The 12,815-nt window shown below is 41.8% G+C and overlaps 1 protein-coding gene across 5 annotated transcripts in view; it reads right to left on the reverse strand.

The window, feature by feature from the left end:
* The window catches only part of wu:fj29h11 (uncharacterized), a 161,848-nt gene that overhangs the window by 40,156 nt on the left and 108,877 nt on the right, over positions 1 to 12,815 (reverse strand). For all 5 annotated transcript variants that reach the window (XM_068058559.1, XM_068058560.1, XM_068058558.1 and 2 more), the window contains 8 exons: positions 11,873 to 12,023; positions 9,845 to 9,957; positions 8,523 to 8,676; positions 7,305 to 7,553; positions 6,147 to 6,356; positions 5,098 to 5,276; positions 1,348 to 1,537; positions 629 to 771 (listed from right to left, as the gene is read on the reverse strand). In XM_068058559.1, coding sequence (XP_067914660.1) covers positions 629 to 771; positions 1,348 to 1,537; positions 5,098 to 5,276; positions 6,147 to 6,356; positions 7,305 to 7,553; positions 8,523 to 8,676; positions 9,845 to 9,957; positions 11,873 to 12,023 — 1,389 coding nt within the window. The remainder of the gene's footprint in view (positions 1 to 628; positions 772 to 1,347; positions 1,538 to 5,097; positions 5,277 to 6,146; positions 6,357 to 7,304; positions 7,554 to 8,522; positions 8,677 to 9,844; positions 9,958 to 11,872; positions 12,024 to 12,815) is intronic.

Below are 12,815 nucleotides of genomic sequence, written 5' to 3' on the forward strand. Positions count from 1 at the left end.
GACTGGGCTAACAGGGGCTTTTGATAACAGTTGTTTGGTAGCATGAGGACAACTGGAACATTGCAAATTCCTTTCCTTTCTCCTCACCATGCTGCTGGATGCAGTTTAACAGACATCATCCATTAGTTCACGTGTGGGTCCTGATGGGAGGTATTGGGTTATTTGGTCATACAGAGCATCATGGTTGATGCATATCCCTGTTCCCATGCAGAGTCCATTTCCCAGTGAGGATTACTCGATAGAAATCGAGAATAAGAACCCCTTTTCCCCCACTCTCCGTCACAGGGATGCTGAGGCCTGGTTGTGATCAACTAAAGCATTACAGATTGGGGGTTGAGCCTGGGACCATCTGCTTATTATGTCACAGGGTAGTGACTTTACCTACTAGCTCATCAAGAGAGCTGATTAGGAGTTGCTAACCCCTTGCAATATTCAAACAACTGTAAGTGCAGTCCAAAATGGACTGGGTGAGATGAAGTAAGGTGGGAAGAGGTTTGTGTGGAGCAGAAACATCAGAACAGACCAGCTGGGCTGCATGGCCTGTTTCTGTGCTGTAAGTACTATGTACTGCACAATGAATGTAAGCTCTAATACACAATAAAATGATAACAAGACTTGTTTAACTAACCAATTCTTGTTTTGTGAAAGTACATTTTTTCTTTTGAAAAATAAACAAATCCCGTATGCCAAGAGAACTGAAAAATGTCCTCCATCCTTCAGGATCAGTGTCTGTCATCAGGTAACAGGAGTCCAATAGTACCCAGTCTACACCTAAACATGAAATAAAATAATTACAACTCAGCAAAGACACACAAGAGGTTTACATACAATTGTTAATTTAGCACCCAGCTACACTGTATAAAATAAAATCAATAATGTCTTATCAGATGAGTGCTATACTGGATCTCCACTTTAATCAGACAGAGAACTGGGCAGATCTTGTACCAGCAAGTCCCCCTCATCATCAGTTACCAACTATAAAGGGGGCACCAAGCTGGGAAGAGGAGAGAAAGCAGTTCCACCTCTCAGGAGTTAATCACAGACTGTCACCAACATAGATACGAGATTAGGTCACCTGCCTGTACCCTCTGGATAGTATGGGATGCAACAAAAGGACCATAAAAGGAGAGAAGAGTATGCATTTTACGAAAGTCTTAATCATAATGCATCCACGCTAAGCCCTACAACTCAAATTCACTGTTAATCGGTAACAGAAATCAGTATTTTTCCTATTACTCTACAACTGACAGTTGTGAATCAGCCAGTGTGTATTTAGCCTTTATTGTGCTTGTCCCAGTATCTAAAATCTATTTCACCCCCCTTCCCATCCCCACATTTTTTTTTTACCTGGAAGATCCACTGGTAAATTGATGGTATTCCTGTAGTCACATGAAAAGTTGACATTAATGTGCAACGGACAGACAAAGCCTTTGTTGGTAAGAACCGGAATGTACGGTTTAAACTGCTGTAGCTCATTATCCTGGCAGTGCATCTTGAGGAAGACGCTGTAGCTGACCACAATGCCTTGAGACTTCTCCTGAAAAGAGATGATGGTTGAAAGGGGTACAAAAAAGCACACAAAAGTGAAAAAATGCTTCCCCACTGCAAGTGCGTAATTATAGAAGTGCCAATATACCCAGGAGAAGCTATGTACCCAATTCAGTGAAGGTGTGCACGGACTGAAGACTCCCCCTATGGCCAACATGAGCTAACCAGATCACTGCCATGACTTACAACATTTCCAATGGAGCACAACAACAACCTGCATTTATATTACACATTTAGCGCAATGAAATGTCCCAAGATGCTTCACAGAGGAAAATATGACACTGAGCCACATAAAGCGATATTACAGCAGATGATGGAAAGCTTGGTCAAAGTGGTCAGTTTTAAGGAGTATCTTATAGAAGGAAAGGGGTGATGTGCAATCAAATATAGAAGAGAAGCTTAAGGAGGGATGATATCTTAGAAGGTTCGTCAAATGAGGCCATATGGGTGGAACTTAAAAATAAAAAGGGGGCAATCACATGGCTGGGAGTGTACTATAGGCCTTCAAATAGTCAGGAAGAGACAGAGTAGCAGATATGTAGGGAAATCTCAGAGGTACAAAAATAATAGGGTAATAATGGTAGGGGATTTCAACTTCCCCCATATTAGAGGGGATAGTATCAGTGCAAAAGGCTTAAACGGGGCAGAATTCTTAAAGTGCATTCAGGAGAGTTTTTTGAGCCAGCCCTGGATGTCAAGGGATATAGAGGATTGGATAAGATAAAAAAAAAAGGAGGCTTATGGCAGATTCAGTGTGCTGAAAACAGAGGAGGCCCTAGAGGAGTACAGAAAGTGCAGGGGGAGACTTAAAAAAATAATTAGGAGAGCGAAGGGGGGACATGAAATGGAATTTAATCCTAAGAAGTGTGAGGTGATGCACTTTGGGAGGACTAACAAGGCAAGGGAATATACAATGGATGGTAGGACCCTAGGAAGTACGGAGGGTCAGAGGGATCTTGGTGTACTTGTCCATAGATCACTAAAGGCAGCAGCACAGGTAGATAAGGTGGTTAGGAAGGCATATGGAATACTTGCCTTTATTAGCCAAGGCATAGAATATAAGAGCAGGGAGTTTATGATAGAGCTGTATAAAACGCTGGTTAGGCTATAGCTGGAGTACTGTGTATAGTTCTGGGCACCACATGATAGGAAGGATGTGATTGCACTGGAAAGGGTGCAGAGGAGATTCACCAGGATGTTGCCTGGGCTGGAGCATTTCAACTCATGAAAAGAGACTGGATAGGCTAGGGTAGTTTTCCTTAGAGCAAAGACGACTGAGGGGGGACCTGATTGAGGTATACAAAATTATGAGGGGCATTGGTAGGATAGATAGGAAGAAACTTTTTCCCTTAGTGGAGGGGTCAATAACCAGGGGCATAGATTTAAGGCATGGGGCAGGAGGTTCAGTGGATTTGGGGAAAAGTCTTTTCACCGAGGGTGGTTGGAATCTGGAACACACTGCCTGAAGGGGTGGTAGAGGCAGGAAGCCTCACAACATTTAAGAAGTATTTTGATGAGCACTTGAAAAGCCATAGCATACAAGGCTACGGGCCAAGTGCGAGAAAATGGGATTAGAATAGATGGGTGCTTGATGGTCGGCGCAGACGCGTTAGGCCGAAGGGCCTGTTTCTGTGCTGTATAACTCTATGACTCTACGAAAGCGAGATGGAGCAGTTTAGGGAGGGAATTCCAGAGTTTAGGGTTCAGGTAGCTGAAGACACGATCACCAATGGTGGAGCAATGAAAATCAAGGATGTTCAAGCGGCTAGATTTAGATGAGTACAGATATCTTGGAGGGTTGTAGGGCTGGAGGAGAAGAAAGAGATAGGGAGGAGCCAGGCCACTGAGGGTTTTAAAAATAAGGATGAGATTTTTAAAATCGAGGCATTGTTTAACTGGGAGTCAGCGTAGGTCAGCAAGTAATGTATGAACAGCTAGTTAGGGCTCACTGGTGCTAGTTAGGACACAGGCTTGGATGACCTCAAGCTTACATAGGTTAGAATGTGGGCAGCCAGCAAGGAGTGCATTAGAATTGTCAAGTCAGGACGTAACAGAGGTATGGATGAGGGTTTCAGTAGCAGAACAGCTGAGGCGGGAGATGGGCGATATTACAGAGGTGAAAATAGGTAGTCTTAATGATGGGGTAGTATGTGGTCGGAAGTTCATCTTGGGGTCAAATATGACACCGAGGTTGCAAACTGTTTGGTTCAGCCTCAGTTGCCAGGGAGAGGGAATGAGTCTGGAGCCAGGGAATGGAGTTCGTAGTGGGGACAGAAGACAATGACTTTAGTCTTCCCATTATTTAGCTGGAGGAAATTTCTGCTCATTCAGTACTCGATTAAAAAATAGACAGTGGAGGGGTCAAAAGAGTTGGTGAAGAGGTTGAGCTGCGTGTTGTCAGCGTACGTGTGGAACCTGATGACTTGTTTTCAGATGCTGTCACTGAGGGTAGCATGTGGATGAGAAATAGGAGGGGATCAAGATAGATCCTTGTGGGTGGGGGGCGCGAGGACACAAGACGTAATTCTACAGGAGTGGTAGAAGAAGCTCTTGCAGGTGTTTCTCTGGCTACGACTGGATGGATAGGAATGGAACCAGGTGAATGCAGTCCCACCCAGCTGGATGATGGAGGAGAGGCGTTGTGGGAAGATGGTGTAGTTAACTGTGTCAAAGGCTGAAGACAGGTCGAGCCATTAATTAATGCAGTGCAGCTGAAATCGGCAGGATGTCTGGGAAATCCTTGTTTGAGTTTCTTCCCTTCTAGAAATTATTGTCCCCCCCCCCACCTCACCTCTCTTCTCAGCCCTGAACAAATAGTGCAGCCAAAGTTTCAGGTCCATCAGTTGTGCTGGAGGGATAGTTTAACTTTGTTGTAGTCACATAGGATGTAATTTGTGACTTTGATAAGAGCCATTCCAGTACTGTGGGAGGAGCGGGAACTTGATGGGAGGGATTCAAACAAGAAGCTCCGGAAAAGATGGGCACGAATTTGGGAGGCGACAGCACGTTCGAGGACTTAAGAGAGGAAAGGGAGACTGGAGATGGGACGGTAGTTTGCAAGGATGGTGGGGGAACAGTACTAGAGGAGAGAGAACTGTTAACAATATCTGTTAACATGAGGGCTGGTAAGGGAAGTTGAGTGGTCAGCAGTTTAGTAGGAATAGAGTCATGGACAAAGTTAGCTTGAAGAGTGGGTATGAGGGCAGATAGGAGAGAAACTAGAGAACGATGTGAGTTCAGGGCTAGGGCAGTGGGGAACATGAAAGGAAGTCTGGCCTTGTAGGCCAGGGAATGGGAAGAAATTGAAAGAGGCAGCTGAACAAACAGTCTCGATCTTTATGACAAAGGAAGTCCATGTGCTCCTTGCAATTGTTAGAAGAGGTGACGGTGTGGTTGGAGGAGGGATGATTTAAGAAGATTTGCAGTAAAGAAGCTGGGGTTATTACAAGTTTGTGATCCCTCATTTTAAATGACAATCAATGATGAAAGTATGACTTGCACAACAAACACCTTGCATTGAATATGACAGTCTCGAATTTGGAAGCTTACCTTCCATTTTTGCTCCTTTATGGTGGGTAGAATGTGTTCAAACATGACTTTGTCTGGTTTAAGATAATGAACATCCAACCTTTCAAGAAGTTTGCGAACCTGAGAGTTACCCAGATTATCGAGGCAGGTAAGCACCCTGGGGTGAACAGTCTTCAGATCCCGATAAAGATCCTGAATACCTATTTAGAAAGGGAGCTATGAATGTGATCAGAACTTAAGAGGCCAAAGTACACAAAAAGGAAACATATAGGAATACAGAGAAGGCTGGGCTACACTCTAAATTTGTAACCCAAGTACTATTCTTCAGAATCTACTTCAAAAGATTTTGACAGCTTTAAATGTATACGAACCCCCAGGAAAACAGTATTTACTACGCTCAGTTTGGTAGTCCTGGGACTATTAATAAGATGTCACTGTGTCATAAGGTGAAATGACAATGCCAGTCAACCTTCACATTGGCACAAGGAGAAGGTGTGCTTCAGAAAGCAGGCTGACAGCCACTAGCCGGGTTGATCCCATGCTGCACCTTGGCCATCATTTTCAGAGGACTGGTAACCTGCTTCTGACCTTACGGCAAAGACATTAATGCACAAGTGTATGACCAGACTAGCAGAACACGAGCTGCATCTAGCAGACACACACAGTTTAAAGTAAAGCAGAGGTGCTCCTCAGGTTTAGCAGGCAGGGGAAAAGATTTAGAATGAATCCTGTACTTTTTTTAAAAAATTCATTCATGGGATGTGGGCATCGCTGGCTAGGCCAGCATTTATTGCCCATCCCCAATTGCCCTTGAGAAGGTGGTGGTGAGCTGCTCTTGCGTACCCTGCATTGAGCAGTTAATAGGCACAGGCAGTCGGGGAGAGGTCACCTGTCTAACCTCTCAGGGGACCCTTGCGTAATGTAGCGGGGGAGAGGGAGAAATTGCTGACAGTGGTAGACTAATCCCTCATTACAGTATTTATTCTCTAAAAACAATACAAACTGGCTACTGACTTGTGGCATTTCTTTGCATTAGATTTGTAATTGGAAACAACACAAGTTATCCTTACTTTGTGTGGGGCTCAGAAACTGCTCATTCGCTTCATCGTAAAGGGGGAAAAATACAGCTTGACCTTTTGGTGACACCATACTTCCATCAGCAAGAGGTATGATCGGAACAGATTTCAGATCTTCCAGGTATTGATCTGAATTCCCATATTCTTGATCGAGGCTGCGATGATTACAGACCAGTAGTTTTGCAATCTTCTTCATATAATCATCTGATAAAAATTTTTTTAAAAAAGCTTTATAAAAAAAGATTGAAGTAAAATCGCTGAGTCAAGTTTTTAAATCCCTCATCCCAGAATCTTCCTTCAACCCTCACCACAGAAGAGGATAACACCAACTTTATATTACTGGGCTGCCTCCAAATTTTATAATTCTTTCACTTGGTATTTCACAGAACTTTGGATCAGTGGAGCTCCTTAGGTTTCCCAATTAAATCGCTCTTCCTTTTAAAATAGTCAAGCATCAGATAACCACATTTAGACTTCCCTAACCTTACCCCCTATACCTTCCAAACTTGGTGGTGGCCTGTACAATGGGTCTTGGTCTTCACAATGGGGAACACAAGGGACATGATGTTTGATTAGACTTGGGAGTGTGTATGTGAAAACAAAAGCTAGCGAAACACACTAACTATCAATTTAAAAAACACTCAAGGCCAGTGTCCCCTTGCGTCCAAGTTTTGTTTTCAGAAACCACTTTCAACTGCTGTTATAAACTCAAGCTTCTACAAGTTGCCATAATTGCCATACAATTCGTGGACAATAACGTGATTCCCTTAAGTCAGTGACACAAAACTGCAACCCACCCAAGATCATCAAGACTGATTTTGCATTTAGGGTGGTATTGTTTCTTCTAGAAAACGAGGGGCTGGCTGACCGGTTACCAAACCTCAGCCAAGGTTATGTGGAAGTTCATAAAAGCACCTGGGGTGACTCTTCCACTGATCTTTACTCAGTCCTTTTATAGGCTGGTCTGGTCTGGGCTGTCCTCACTGCTTCCTCTTAGCAAACTCAAAGCAGCTTGGAAATCTCAATAATTACCCACCACTCTGTGGTTTCCTGGTTGATATTTAAACATGGTACAGCACAGTCTTGGAGTTGCAACTTTTTGGATAACCTGTAAAAACCCACCTCAGCTCAATAAAAAGAAAAGTTTAGTACCGTTGAACACAAAATTGGTCTCTGTAACCTCCTTGGCAATGGCTTTGGTGACTGCAATAATATCGGCGCTGCTGAGTTTATGTACACCCAGTGCAGAAACCAGGGCAGGATTGAGTGCAGACTGAAGCACTGGGCTCAGGTAGGCCAGATTCAGGTGCTTCTGGAGCATCTCTGGGGTGATCACTTCTTGAACCAAGTTATCTTGTGTTATAGCAGTCTGGGAAGGTAATCTGTATTCAGTCCTTCCATCTACAACAACAAAAATTGAGACAAGATTAACTTACAAGAGAATGATGTATAGCCATTTACCAGTTCCCCAAACCATGTCATATTTCTCATTCAATTGCTTGTAGAGGTTTACCAGTGGGATTTTGTAACTACCCATCAAGCTGTGGGAATCCATCTCAGATATACCATCAGGCTCTCCAGAGACAGTACAATAATCTCCTCTCCTACCTCTTGTCACATCACAAAGACTACTATGACACATTCACTATCGGGGACATGTGTGCATACTGGTACTCTTGATTAATACTATGTATTGCTGTGCTGTAGTGTGCATACTGGTACTCTACAGCACAGCAATACATAGTATTAATCAAGAAGAAATGGGATTAGTTTAACAATGGAATCCATGTTATCTGTAAGAATTACAGAATTTTAAATTTGTTTCCATATTCCAGTTACCTAGGACAGGAGAGGGTGAAAAATGAGGAAGAGGAGAAAGAGAAAGAGTGAGAGAAGGCGTTCGTTACCTTCATAGTGCACTATGAACTGGGCAGTTTGAATCACAGAATAATGCAGTGCAGAAGAGGCCCTTCGGCCCATCGACTCTGCACCGATGCATTAAAGACACCTGGCTTTGTTCAGCTCACAAGACATTACAAGTACTGGACTCCAAACATTACAATCACTGGACTTTTATCAACCCCGAACCCAAACATTCAAACAAGGAGGGTGTACTAGAAAGCAACATTACTGTTTGTATTTGATACTGGCAGAGCTTTTTCATCTTTTAATCAGGTGCATTTATTCCAACTGTGCCACTGAGTTACCTTTTTAATCCATTTTAGTTATTCCACAAGGATCTTTTGCACAAATTAATTTTTAAAAATTGAATCATACTGGCACTGTGGTGAGTTGTCTATTCCTTGCACAGAAGATATGGTGACAGAGCAGAATTTGAATCTGAATATCTGCGTGAAGAAATTTTCCTACCTTCATCTTCTATTGTGGGTAAACAGGTCTTTGCTTTAAGGAGCTGAATAATCTGCCCGGCAACAGGTCGAAAGAAATCCAAGATCTCATCCGGTAATGGAATAAACTGCAGGAAATGGCACAGACCTTCCAGTCCTTTGAAACTGGGATGGTTCTGTTTACAACATTAAAAAAAACACATTTGTACTATACTGGAACCAATTTAAGTTACCAATAGAAATAAAAATCACTTTCCTGCAAATATTTATACAATATACTTTACTAATCACATCAACAAAATACCAGTAATTAAAAATCATTTCAAAAATACATGAACAAATCCCATACATCCTCCTTCCTGTAGCCCAAGGGCAGATTCTGAAACACTTCTAAAATCACACGGGTTAAGTCAAACTCTTCTTTACCTGAAGCCCCCTCCTTATTTCCTCTTTTAAAAAAAACAATGCCACACATTCTAATTTCTCATTACTACCTTTTACACTTGTGCATAAAATCAGAAACTATTTGCTGCAAATTCTTTAAAAAAAAAAATACCTACAGGACAATACAAAAGCAATTCACTGTCTGTGAAGTGCTTTGGGACTAAAGGCCCTATGAGAGATGCAAATTAGTTTTTTTCTTTAAAAAGTAAATGCATTTCAACTTTGGTTTAATTAAAAAAACATATAACCTCTAGGCTAATCAAGAAAAGGTCTTGGGGAACAGATTTTGGTGACAATTGCCAGTACCAATTGCTCCCAGGTCTGGTAAAGTTCCCTCTACTCTGCTCCAGCAAAGTGCCTTCTGTTGTACTAAACCAGGGTAATATTACTTCTCACATCAGCCATCCTTGTAGCCACTCTTGACTAGATTCATTTAGCGTCTAATTATGGACAGGTTGACTCAGTGGTAGCACTTTCACCTCCGGGTCAGAAGGTCATGGGGCCAGTTCCACTTCAGAGACTTGAGCAAATAATATAGACCAATACTTCCAGCAGTGTTGAGGGAGTGCCGTACAGTCAGATGCACCATCTTTCAGATGAGACATTAAACCAAACCCCTATCTGCCCTCTCAGGTGAATGTAAAAGATCCCATGGCACTGTTGCACATAAATGCTAGATTTCCTTTCTTTGTGCGGTGCATTTCATGAATACTAAGTACTATGCTGATAATGCACAAGTTCCAGAGAACACTTACAGATAGCAGAGGCTTTCATCAGTTTTGGCTGGATTCAAACCTAGTATCTTGGGTTAGTACTTTTCTTCTAAATAACTACATCACCGGTTTCCAATTTAACTGGAAACACTATTTTATTCAAAAAAACAAAGAATTGTGTAATTACATTGAATGTTTCCATTGCTTTCAGAAACAACTGCGGGATTTCAGAACGCAGCCACTGATTCCATGAACTGTCACGGTCAATATCTTCACGGGAGGAAGGAATATCAAAGTCACCTGTTGTGAAGAGAGAAAAATAGGTGCTGAATTAAACTTAATTGTCCATTACAAACATTGGAAGAATAAAAAAAAAATTACAATTCCAAGCAAAAGAAATTGGTGCAGCTGGTCACACCAGACTTCTCCAATCTGAAATCATTGATTACTTTAAAGGATAAGATGCAAGGTTCCCTCTAAGTGGCACAGCCATGCAACAACCCAGAAAGTTCCCGCACAGGTTGTGCACAATCCAGCCCCTTTAAGTTACTGCGTGTGTGCAGCCGTGCAAAAAAATTTAAAAGGGCCCACGCAGTTAAATGAATAGGCTGCGCACAACAAAAAAAATTAGACGGAACATTGGTGAGATTTTTTTTTTTTAAATGTATTCTTTCTCTCATCAACACTAGCTCCTCTGCACTAGAGCTAACTAGTTGGGCACAGTGCAGGCCACTGAAAGCATCTAGAAATAACTCTGTTTCCAACACTTAATGGAATGGTATGGATTTCTCCAAGTTGGAGATTAGTGCAGCAGTACATGCAATCTAATGCCCCTACACACACTAGCTTCAAAGAATTGGACAAACCCCTCGTCTAGTTTGGAATTATAAACATTTTGTAGTTGGCAGTTAAAAAAATTTTTGGTTCAAAAATGAAAAAAATTATGCTTGTGGGTTTTTTTTTAATGGAAGAAGTCATTTATGATCAATTCCTTGAGGATGCTCTGTTCAGGGGAAATTACAGCTCATCGCAGACTTTAATTATCCAAAATGACAACTTTTTTGAGGGCTTTCTTGGCAAGCATGGAAGACTAAATTATGAATGACTCTTAAAAGTTACTGGCAATACAGCAAGATGCAGTTGATTAACAATAGAGAAGTCTGGACATTGAATGATTACTTTGTACAGAAAAAAACTATCCTGTACAGATATCGATTGACCCCAGGAGATAGTGGTTCTCTTCCCTTTCTGCTGCTGTTTCCTAATCTACATTGCCAACAGAAAAAGATGCCACACCAATTACAAATGGCAAGTATCACTTTGACTCAGTACAGAATCAGGTCAATTATTCAAGCCTCATTCTTACGATTTGAACACATAATCTAGGCTGAAACTTCAGTGTACTATTGAAGCTGTATTATCATTGTCAGCTTTTGATGAGATGTCAAACTGAGCAGATGGATATAAAAGATCTCAGGGCATACTTAAAAAGGAGCAGGGAATTCAAGTGTCCTGGCTAGTTACTCTGCACTGAAAACAGATTAACTAGGCATTCAATTCACCTACCTCTTGTGGGATCTTACTGTGTGCCTCCAAAACAATAATGGCATTTCTCTCTCTATGTAGCATCCTTGTTGTCTGAGGGTTGCTAATCATGGCATATGCCATGATATCAATAAGGGGCAAGGTGAGGAAACGGGCCCCAATAACTACCTCAGCTGGTATGGGGATTGAACTAGTGTTGTTGGCGTTATTCTGTACCACATTCCAGCCAACTGAGCTAACCAATCCCTATGATGGCATCTCAAAAGTAATTCACTGGCTGTAAATCGTTTTAGGACTTCCCAAGGATATGAAAAAGTGTTATATCAAAAAATTACGCTGTTCTTCACAAGCCATTTTTCATTGCAGCCTGCCTGGGCTTCTCAACCGTGTTCCCTGGAGTTAGATTACACAATTGTGATCGACTCTTCCTGTAAAACAGTCCTGTAGTAGAATCCAAATATAAGGATTTGTATGAGCCAATTCAAGACTTAAAGACATATGGGTAAATTCACCGAACTTTCACTTGACAACGTTCCCTTTGAGTGCAGCATCAGTGAATTTGCTCTACAATTCTCTGCCGCATTCGTACGTGCATCATTAGAAATAGAACTTTGGCAGACAAATCATGTAGCAGCATAAGAGGTGCTTTGTTAAAAAACAAAATAGATACCTTGTATTATGAAGCGGAAACCAAAGCTCCTCAGTGGTAAAAAAGCAAACACAGGCTGTTTCTCAGGCAGCCACCTTGAACCCAGGTTCCTCTTTTCAGTGTCAAGTTTGAAGGCAAGAGCCAATTCAGTTAATTCCACATTGTCTTTAATCTGCAAACATACAGAATTCAGTTTAAAAATATCATCTTCCCCTCAAAGGTCTCCACGAGCAGCACTCTGCTTCTGCAGTCTTGTGTTTCAATTTGAAATGGACTACTTTACTGTAGAAGCAATAGTTGGTGAATCTGGATGTTTCCTATTTCTGACCCAAGATGACAGGCAGGGGGATCTGCTCCCAGATCTCCCAATGTCCTCCCTTTTTCCAAGTCGGGAAAATGCCTGGCCTCCAGCTCAGCTTTCCCCTGGCAACAAAGTGGAGATTTGAAAATGCAGAGCTTGAGAAAGTGAAAGCAGGCGCAAACCCACCATCTACTACTCTGCAAAATAATTATTTACAAAAAGCACAACTGCCAGAATTGGTGCACAGAGATTAGACACCAAAAAGTAGGTATGCTGTTTAACTGATCTGTTAACACAGATCACTCTGCTCCTCACTGTCCAATATTACAGTCCCACCACCTATACTAGACCGTTGGTGTTATCATAATTTGCCCACTATATATGTTGTTCGGTAAAACCAAAAGCTTAAGTAACCAATATATACATTTTTTTTTAAAATCAGGAAGTCTCCACTAAACCAATGCCTCTTCTAATTGTTAACAGCTGCATTGAGAATCTCATCACCAAGGTAACCGCACTTTAACCTGTGAACAGCTGATAGAAACAGCGTGAAGACCTGGCCTTGGCTAAAATCAGAACTTTTTAAATGGGTAAGAACCTATTGAACTGCTTAAAATAGTTGGTGTACTTAATGTTATACGCAGCGCCTTTTCAAATGACTTC

The sequence above is a fragment of the Heterodontus francisci genome, chromosome 26 (assembly GCF_036365525.1).
Source record: "Heterodontus francisci isolate sHetFra1 chromosome 26, sHetFra1.hap1, whole genome shotgun sequence".
Lineage (NCBI taxonomy): Eukaryota > Metazoa > Chordata > Chondrichthyes > Heterodontiformes > Heterodontidae > Heterodontus > Heterodontus francisci.